General features: G+C 40.0%; 1 protein-coding gene and 1 pseudogene across 2 annotated transcripts in view; both read right to left on the minus strand.

Annotated features, from left to right (window-relative positions):
* The window catches only part of LOC106612785 (nucleoredoxin), a 66,742-nt gene extending 60,193 nt beyond the window's left edge, over positions 1-6,549 (minus strand). For both annotated transcript variants that reach the window (XM_014214271.2, XM_014214270.2), the window contains exon 1: positions 6,013-6,549. In XM_014214271.2, coding sequence (XP_014069746.1) covers positions 6,013-6,321 — 309 coding nt within the window. In that variant the 5' untranslated portion in view covers positions 6,322-6,549. The remainder of the gene's footprint in view (positions 1-6,012) is intronic.
* Positions 6,550-7,008: 459 nt separating this feature from the next.
* On the minus strand, positions 7,009-10,720 carry LOC106612915 (thioredoxin domain-containing protein 17-like; annotated as a pseudogene).
* Positions 10,721-10,829: the final 109 nt, after the last annotated feature.

A 10,829-nucleotide genomic window follows, 5' to 3' on the forward strand; every position in this document is an offset into this window, starting at 1 on the left:
TCAAAAAATAAACTACAGAGGATCAATAGTTTTTTTTTTTTTATTGCCTAGATGTGGATTGTGTGTAGCAGTCCTAAATGTGCGGCAAATCTGTCAGTGAACAGCATGCAGCCAAAACAGGTCTTTCGCAATATCTCAAATACAATCAGGGGAAAACACAGGTTGGAAAGCAAATGGCTCCTGCTGAACAGAGAAGTCTAATCTGTCTGTAGAGGCTACCAAAATATTCTATCAACTTCCAAATAGGCCTTGAGCGAACAGCATTGTTTTACAAAGTAAAACGAGAGACATGCTTTTGGCATGAGCACACCGGCCATCTCCGGTGCGTGAGACGATCATCATTGAGTGAGTTAGAGAAACTGGAAAGCTTTTCTAGAACTATAATTTCCTCCTCAGATTGTAAAATATGTGTCTCCACACACCTAGGTCTAAACTATTGATGGATTCAAGACAAGGTCGTTTTTAATGATCTCAGATTCTAATTGTTGGTAGCCGGTCATTTCGATCATTTGTGCGGTATTAGAAAAAGATTATGCTAAGGTCTCCAGTCATGTAAAATTACATAAAATTGCATGAAATGCGTTTATAAAAAGGCCAAATCTTTCTCGGACCGTAGGCTACAAAAAGATTTCCCATGTGTGCAACTCCTGCAAGAACCTCTACTCTACTGCTCTATGCCACTACGCAAATGCGATGATACGCTTTATTATAAAGTGAGGTTTTTTCATACGTTCATCCGGTATCTCAGAGTCCCCCCTGGTTACCACCCTTTCACGCTCCCTTTTTGTTCCGGCACCTCCCGATTTACAAATTAAGCGCTTGGGGTCACCCCACTGCATGGCTAGCCTTGATCATTTAAGTATGCAATCTTATCATGGTGGTCTTACTTAACCCTCTCCTGAAGAGATGGTATCTAGCCAAGTCTTTTATCCTGACTGATGGGAATAACTTTCAACTATGTCGTCTCAGCATGAGCCATACGGTTTATCAAAAGTGTTTACCCTGTGTGTAATACGGCTCAGTGTTTGTTCACCTAGTTATCCACTAAGCAGCAGCAGTATATCCGCCCAAACTATCTCTCTCACACAAACACAAACACACACACACACACACACGTGAAATTAACAGGTGAGAGAGCATCTACACAGGTCAATCCCAACCAAATGTGACATTTACAGATAAGGAACTGCACATTATCACCTGCAGACAAGAGGGCATGCAGCAGGCTTTTTTCCAGCTGCTCCTGCTGGAATCAAAGGAGTGCAGCAGGCGCAGGGAGGCGCAGGGCTGAGATATGTGATGAGCAGGGCTGAGATATGTGATGAGAAGGGTGCAGTGCGGTTTTCATCAGATCAGTGACACCCTGATGACAGGCACCCTTAGCCCCTCTCTGAAGCACCTAGCAGCTGTGGCTCTAGTCCCAGTAGTCCCAGGGCTCAGGGGCTCCGACCCAGGGGAGCACGACACTGCAGTGGGCCAGACTCCTTATGTGACTCTTCAAAATGAAAACCTGCCTAATAGTCACAAACCTAAAGCCCCCAAGGTCCTTTCAAAACACTAAATCTCCTCACTTGTAAAAGATGTAAGACGATGTCTTCGGTATTTAATCTAGTCTCTGCATAGTTAGATAATAAACATTCCCAGCGATGTGAGCAACAGAATATACTACATAGGACAAGAGAAAGCAAGTGCAGTGTAGGGAATGAGAAGGGAAGGGAGGGCGAACTACTGTAGGAGGGGTGGACGGAGGGAGGGAGAGAGAGAGAGAGGGGCCTGGTGGGTGATGAGGCTCTGAAAGAGGCGATGGAGAGAGATTGCTGGCTGTGCCAGGAGATGAGCCCTGTGTCGCTCAACAGAGCTGCCTCTCTCTCGCCTCCCCTGCCTACAGCCAGAGCCCAGCCATGCCTGAGAAGAGGGGGAGAGGGCCACTTACTACCCACAGACCCACAACCTCAATGTAGCCCTCCACCAGGTCAACATCATACACCAATTAGGCATCTCTCTCCCTCCCCCTCTTTCACACACACTCTCGCTCTCTCTCTCTTTTACTGGTTGCTATGATCACACCCACATGCAGGCGAGATCTGGACTCAAATGTTGATTTAGAATAGAGCATTACCTTGTCTTGCTTCCCTCCCATTTACTAGAAACGGGTTCTGATTGCAATATAGGCATGGATGATGCCATTGGCCATAACTGTGTATGATAACAAGCACTGGTAATTCATATTGGTGTGGGTTGCCACCTTATTTTTTTTAAATTTAAAATCAACTTAAAGTCCTGTTAATATAAACTGTGAAGAATGAGTGGAAAATAAACAGCATATAAATGGAAAGAAATAAATAGCCAGCTCATGTAGACACAGCTGATACATATATATACAGATGATATCTCCTCTGAAGCAAAGCTTCTCTTATCAGGTGCCAGGAGCTTCATATACCCGTCCTGGTGATAAAACCACATCTGTGCAGCAGACAAAGGCTGAGACTACATAGCAAACCCACAAGGCTACAACGCCATCTGATGCATTACAAAGCCTGGCTACAGGAGCAGAAATCACATTCACATCAATGCACACACAGATGCCAAAAGAATAATTCTGAAGGGGGAAATCTACAGGCCACATGAAACCTTAAGTAAACACTAAACAAGTACTTGCCTTAGGACATGTCAGAAGGCTATAGTAGTACATCTACATCTGACTGCTCAATGAAACATCAACTCTCTCTTCAGTATAAAAAACAGAGCAGGCCAGAGGTTAGTTAAAGCCCTAACAGACACACTCATTCAGGCCCCTGCTGTACTGAAGGTCACAATTACTCTGCAATTAATACTGGTGGCACTGTCCGAGTTAAATGCAAAGTTGTACACTACTCTCAGGTAGCCTTAGCCAAGTCATGGCCGCACTCGAATTTTGAACAATGGCAATGTTAATACTGCAGAATATTTTCCACCAGCAGCATTCAGAACACAATAATTCTGCAGTGTGGCTATACGCTCCTCCCAGACTGGCCCAAGACAACTCCCATCCCTCCCGCCCTCAAATCAAATGCCTCCATCATTCCCCTCCTTCACGCCTGGACTGCATAATGAAGTGAAACACAAACAATCTGCAGCACATTAGAAGGGCCTTGATTGAATCTAACTAAGCTGCACCTATTAAAAGTGAGGGTTAGGGTTCTACAGGAAAAGACTACACTAAGGAAATTCACAAATAGTTCATAAAATATACAGCAAGCTATTTGATGAACATGGGGATGGGTTGGGTGGTGTGGAGCCAAGAGGCCAAGGCTCATTTAAAAAGGTCCCGTATGCCCTTACAGTTGAAAGATAATCATCCTAAATGTCTCCATCTCATTGAAGAGGTGGTCACATGTTGATGTAGTAATTACTTGCTGGTATGTAGGTAAACTGGGTAGGCCTAGATCAGGTAAATACATGAAAAAAACATCCCCTAAAATGGCACATTGTACAAAATATCATTCCACTGGCTAATAGTCGTGCATGCAGAACTATTCTTACAGAAATCTTTTGCAAATCCTTTTTACTAGCCTAGTGTGGCAATGTAATAAGACACGGAAGAGTGCTATCTATCTATCTATCTATCTATCTATCTATCTATCTATCTATCTATCTATCTATCTATCTATCTATCTATATATATACTCTGTTAATATAGAGAGAATATTTCCAAATAAAAGAGTTGCCCTGGCAACTTAGGACAAGGAAATGATCACCGTCCAACTAAAAGCCAGCCTCTTTCATCACCATATTCTGCTCCCATTATTTTAAAGAGATAGAAACAGTATGGTATGATTTCCTGGTTTGATTTCTTTACTGTGGAATTGTATTTTCTACCTATCCTGTGAGGCCTAGAGACCATGATAATGTCTTTACCAGCCGTTACTGGGCCGTTACTGGGTTTAATGTCCTGTACTGCCAACAGGGTAGCGAGCAGCAGGGCACTGAGAATGGCGCAGGTCTGTTCTCTGCAGACAATTACATTTATATTCACACTAACTCGGCTCTCTCCCTCTACCCTCCTCTCCCTTACGATTGCAATGTACACAATGATATTCTTTATAGCATATAGATTATGTGCATGCAGCTGCAAGCCGAGACAGTCTCAGTGGGATTAATTGTAATTTGTTATTAAGGATCATCATTTGTTTTTAATACAGACATGCTGACGTATGTAGGAAACTGGAGGTGCAGAGGACCCAAAATGGATCCTGATGTGGGTGAACCTGCAGCATGATGCAGGTATCATCTAGGTATAATTTATTTCTAATCCTGAAACCCTTGCCTTACCCATAAATGTACATTATACAAAACACTCTGACATCGGCCTAAACATTTTAAAGGCTTTCACAACATGCTATTTTTGTTTATTGAATTAATGTCCAGAAAATAAATACAGACATCAAGATATTGTGGTAATCATATTTACAATCTAAGCCTAGATTCATTATATGGGACAGTAACTGTAATAATTTGTCAAATTGCACACACGGAAGAGGGTGGCAGGTAGCCTAGTGGTTAGAACATTGGCCAGTAACCGAAAGGTTACTAGATTGAATCCCCGAGCTGACAAGGTAAAAATCTGTCATTCTTCCCCTGAACAAGGCAGTTAACCCACTGTTCCTAGGCCGTCATTGTAAATAAGAATTTGTTCTTAACTGATTTGCCTAGTTAAATAAAAGGTAAAAAAATATATAATAAAAAAAACATCAGAATAATTTTGATACATTAGGGACATTTAGTTTGTTGTGTGCAAGGTAAAATAATGAATAAATGGACAGTGTACATAGAAAAAGATTTGGCAGTTTTCTGTGAAAGATTATGAGCTTAATCATCATAACCTTTCTTAACATCCATAGGCTAAGCATCTATTTTGAAACCATTATATTAAACCCATATGAAAGAGATGGACAGATAATGTGAATCAAATGAATGACTGTCACCTACAGGTTTATTTATAGGAAATTTGATTAAATCTTCTCCTTTTTCAAACATATGGGTGTTTTCCAATAGCTGTGTAATGTGTAGGCCTATTATGAGATGTTGACTTCTGGATCCTAAATAATGGCCCTGCAAATAAATAACTAATTGAACAACAGCCTAACAGCCAAAGACGAGGCCATTGTATCGAGTTTCACATATTTCACTAACACTTTGATCAAAAACACATTATAACTTTTTTCTTTGTATTTTTACAATAACAATTATCAGCATCGATCATTTCAGCTTGGCTATAATAAACCTTAGATATTAGGTATCCATATATAGAACAAACAATTAAACAAAAACTTTTGAACTATATTTAAATCAATATTTATATAGCATTGTCACTATTTCTAATTGCTATAGGCCTATAAGAAGTCCAGTTTTGGTCAATATCTTCACAATATTTTTTGGTCAATTGTCCTGCCCCAAAACAATGTAATTTGTTACTTGAGTGTTTGAATTAAAAAGGATTCTACAAATGCCATTATGAATAACAATACATTTTAACATTAGCATTTATTCCCACTACCTGTGTGTGTGTGTGTCATTTTCTTATTTGAATATGGATATTTAGGCTATAGATAACCTGTGACAATGCCACTGGGGTGCACAATAGATAGGCTATATATTATATCCAATGCAAACAATGGAACCTGGAATAAATACAGTGGGCCTTCTGTAAACCATATTATGTATACATGAGAGACAATGACACATGAATCTACATACTGAAAAATAGGTCAGCTGGCAACATTAGAAACAAAATATGTTAGACCCTGTATCAACTTTTTGTTCCACCGTCAATTATGTCCAATGACCCAAATAAATGCATATACCTGTGCACTGTAAGGTAGGACTATATAATTGGGCCAAGTGTGCCGTTTAATTAAGTAAGGGTTTATTGGCCAAATGGCCAGGGTAGGCTAAATATATTTTTGTCACATGTTTTTTTTATATCGTGACTCAATTCCAGATTCACATTTGTATTAATTGGTCACTTCTTACCTTTTTGTGTCTATCTTTGAAAGGCAATGCCGGCCATTGCATCTCCTGTAAAAAGTCTTGCCAGTGTTTCTGGTCCTGATCAGATGAGACGAAGACGATTTCCAATGTGTCTTTATGTTCAGATGATTTTTTGAACTTGCTATAAAACTCACACAGACTGGCGTTGAACTGCTTACAGGGACCGTTTAAACTGCAGCCGAAGTAGAGCCCGACCAGGGACAGCTTGCTGCCCAGCGCCTGTACATCCACCTCGGCTTTCTCGCTGTTGACGAGCCGCTCCCCGAGTAGATTCACCAGAAACTCTGACATCTCTGCTCGAGTCCTTGAAACAGACCCTAATATATTCCGTTCTCTTACCAAGACTGCAGAAAATGAAAACTGAAAGGCTCAGTAAAAACAAATACGCCCACGTCCTCCAATTTAGGTTCCTTGGAGAGCCCTAATTCGTGGTATAGCCTATGCTCAAATGTGTGCACGACGACAGATACCCTTTTCCGCTTCTCAGCTCAGCTCAGCCGCTCCAATGTGTGGTGTGTAGGAATGCGCTCCACTTATACTGCTACAATTGTGGTTGCGCTCATCACTTCAAAGCAAACAACTCTTTCATGATACCTAGTTATTAAATGGCGATATTGAGTCTATATAATATTATTGATGTATGTATATATATAAAACATTTAGACCACCTTTGTTTGGTCTGGTATTTAATAACACTACTTGATCAAGTTCACTATTCAATGACTGATTGTTGTCAGCATTGAGCATGTTTAGGCCTACATGGTAGACACATGACGTGTTTAGGCCTATGTGTACATTAAACCCATATGACAGATCTAGGGATAGGTTACTTTTTTCTTCTTCATGAGCCTATAAGGAGCTTACTTTTTTTCTCGGTTTACAAAGACAACATAGCCTATTATTAAATGTGCTAATTATATGATCTAATATTGTAATTTCGCATAAAAAAGTTTGAATTTATATTTCTATAATTTCTGATATTTTTACATTTTTTATTATAAGACATATTAGGCCTAATGTATTTAGACAGGCTGAGGGAGCCACCTAGCTTCTCACAAAGTGAACTGCACTATAGACAAACTTCATTTTACACATGACATTGTTTTCATCCAGCCATCATTTCTTTTCATTTGACTAAGTTATACACTATAACACGACAATCACAGTATACCAGGTAATGCTTCAGTTTATATCCTCACTCTATAGATTACTGCCGTGAGTAAGAAACAAGAATCATCAATGAGATTCAATTCATTTGACACAATTTGTCTGACCCAACACATTCTAGGAGTAGGCTGCCTACCACTTATGGGAATCTCATTTATTTGTCAAAACTGGGCTATGTTATTATAACTCTTCTATTTAATTTACTAAATTAAACATCAAGTTCTAAAAGCAGTCAGCTAGCTCTACCAAGGCCTCTGGTTATGTTATAGTTGCTTTTTATTTCCATGTAAGAATAGCAACACATTCACTGATTAACACTGACTCACAGGGAGACGAGTGTGTATTTGAATTCCAAAGAAACAATCATTTCAATTCAATCAAGTGTAGTGAAAAGGTGATTGGGCTGGGACTGGATCTCAGGAGAGGGAAGTGGAAGATGACCAAGTGCAGGGCGAATGTGGTCCTCTGTAGCCCTCTAGTCCTCAGTGAACATCATCCTCACTAGGTCAGCTTTGAAGCACTCCTCCTCAACCAGCTTCTGAGGCTGAATTAGATGGAAGAAAAGAAACAGAACTTAGCATGTTTTGGTAACACTTTCCCTGAAGGTATATTTTGTTAAGAATTTATCAAAAGTTTATAAATGGTTAATAACAACCTCGCTAATGTGTTTTTTTGTGTGTGTTTTTTTTTTTTTTTTTACAGATTGACTATCTATAAAAGAATAATAAAACGCTTTTGGGTCCCGTTGAGTGTTACCACAAAATCCAAAGAAAAAGCCACACTTTTAAAATTGATTACAGAAATTCTCCTTCTTTGTCATCTTGCCATGCACTTATGCTCACCGTGCCATATCGGATCAAAGTGGGAACTCCACTGAGCTTCAGAGTCTTCTTGAATTCATTATTGGGATCCTTCCAACTGGTCGAAGATGAAAAGGTATATTAAGCAAAATCCAAAAGTCAAAGACATTTAGGTCAAATGTATAATTTTGTGCATTGTATATATACACACTGAACAAAAATATAAATGCAACATGCAATAATTTCAAAGATTTAACTGAGTTACAGTTCATAAAAGGAAATTCATTAGGCCCTAATCTATGGATTTCACATAACTGGGAATACAGATATGCATCTGTTGGTTACAGATACCTTAAAAAAAGGTAGGAGCATGGATCAGAAAACCAGTCAGTATCTGGTGTGACTACCACTTGCTTCATGCAGCGTGACTAATTCCTTTGCATAGAGTTGATCAGGCTGTTGATTGTGGCCTGTGGAATGTTGTCCCACTCCTCTTCAAGGCCTGTGCGAAGTTGCTGGATATTGGTGGGAATTGGAACACGCTGTCGTACACGTCTATCCAGAGCATCCCAGAGATGTATGACATTTGGGTAATTTTTCCACCATTGCATGTCTGGTGAGTATTCAGGCCATGGAATAAATGGGAAATGTTCAGCTTCCAAGAATTGTGTCCACATCCTTGCGACATGGGGCCGTCAATTACAATGCTGAAACATGAGGTGATGGCAGCGGATGAATGGGCCTCAGGATCTCATCACGGTATCTCTGTGCATTCCATTTGCCATCGATAAAATGTTATTGTGTTCATTGTCCTTAACTTATGCCTGCTCATACCATAACCCCACCGCCACCATGGGGCACTCTGTTCACAACGTAGACATCAGCTAACTGCTCACCCACACAACGCCATACACATGGTCTGTGGTTGAGGCCAGTTGGAAGTACTGCCAAATTCTCTAATATGACGTTGGAGGAGGCTTATGGTCGAGGAATTAACATTCAATTACCTGTCAACAGCTCTGGTGAACATTCCTGCAGTCAGCATGCCAATTGCGCGCTCCCTCAAAACTTGAGACATTTGTGGCATTGTGTTGTGTGACAAAACTGCACATTTTAGAGTGGCCTTTTATTGTCCCCAGCACAAGTTGCACCTGTGTAATGAACATTAATTTAATCAGCTTCTTGATATGCCACACCTGCCAGGTGGATCTGTCAGGTGGATGGATTATCTTGACAAAGGATAAAATGCTCACCAACAGGGACGTAAACATATTTGTGCACAACATTTCTGGGACATTTTATTTCAGCTCATGAAACATGGGACCAACATGTTACATGTTGTGTTTATATTGTTGTTCAGTGTATTTTGCTCATTTCAAATATGCTGTCCAAGAGAGACAACAGTTCATGATGTTACAACTTGTACAATTTATTTAAGCTTTTCAAAACTTCTAGCTGCATTTGAGGGTAAGAAGAATACTTATTTTCTAATGCCTGTGGATTGCACAAGACTATCATTCTGCTATCATCACCAGTGAATATGAAGAAAAGGTTGAGTAGCCTACATACTATGGCCTCTCTCCAACCTGACAGTAGAAGAAGACTGAGCCCTCGGGAAGGTGGGACATCTCTCCTCTAACAACTGGCTCAGCTGGAGGGGAAGGAGGAGAAGATGGCACATGTGTGTGGCTTTGATTTATGCACACCATAAATTACACAATAGTACAGTGCAATATATAATACAAATACAGAAAATATAGCACAAAACAAGCACCCCCTGTAAACACTTTACAGAGATTAGTTGGCTTGGCTACCATGAATTGCCAACCATAATGCAGCAGAGACTGACACATTATGACAGACAGCTGGGAAAGAAAGCCAACTGCTATACATGTCAGGTACACCAATGTATAGCCATAAAACAATAATGATGTTACCTTTCACACAATCTGGACACCAGCTCAAACCTTGAGCGTCTTTATCACCAGAGAAATATGCAAATATGTGCTTTCCTTTCCTCTCACACTGCTTTGCAAAATTCATCATAACCATGGACCTTTACTTCTTCGTAATGAGACATGATGAAATAGAATAAGTCGCAGTATTATCAATTATCGTAGGCTAGGCAAGCAGGTATGAAGCATTTCATGCAATAACAAATACGACATGGACTCGTCGCCCTATGATCGCTTCTAAAATACTACAAGCAGAGAGTAAGAGGTAAAGAGAGAGGCCCGACTCGGAGGGAAATCTGTCTCCGTCCATCAGGTGGCATTTTTGCCCACCAAGTGAGGAGTTTTTGTATGGAGGTCAATGAGAGTGTCGAATTTGGTTAATGGCTTATTTGCTACGTGATGTTTAGTTGATTTAATATACGTTTCGTAATTCTTAGGTTGTTACGAGTGCACTTATATAAGTAGGACACGTGACACCCACGCAACTTTTATTAAAAAAACAAACACTTTATATCGGAGTTGTCTCGATATAGCTATGCATATTCATGATATGAGGCATAGCAGCTCTTTTTGAATACAGACGATTAACGTCAACAACCCTCATGGAATATTCAAAAAATTATTAAAATAATGAGATATCCACCAATCCAAAGAAAGAATAGGTGGGATCTAAACAGCACCCGTGCCGCTTGGTGGACAACGAATCCCATTGTTAGGTCAGAGAGACAAGTATCTTGTCAGTATATCCATAATCTTTGCTACGAGTACAGAACACGCATGGCAACGCTTCCTCTTGTCTATGAAAAATAAAAGTGATTGGACAACTTCATCCTATTCGTGTAATGTTTTTGGTGATTGTTTAATCGAAAAAAACATA

The sequence above is a fragment of the Salmo salar genome, chromosome ssa09 (assembly GCF_905237065.1).
Source record: "Salmo salar chromosome ssa09, Ssal_v3.1, whole genome shotgun sequence".
In the NCBI taxonomy this organism is placed as follows: Eukaryota; Metazoa; Chordata; class Actinopteri; order Salmoniformes; family Salmonidae; genus Salmo; species Salmo salar.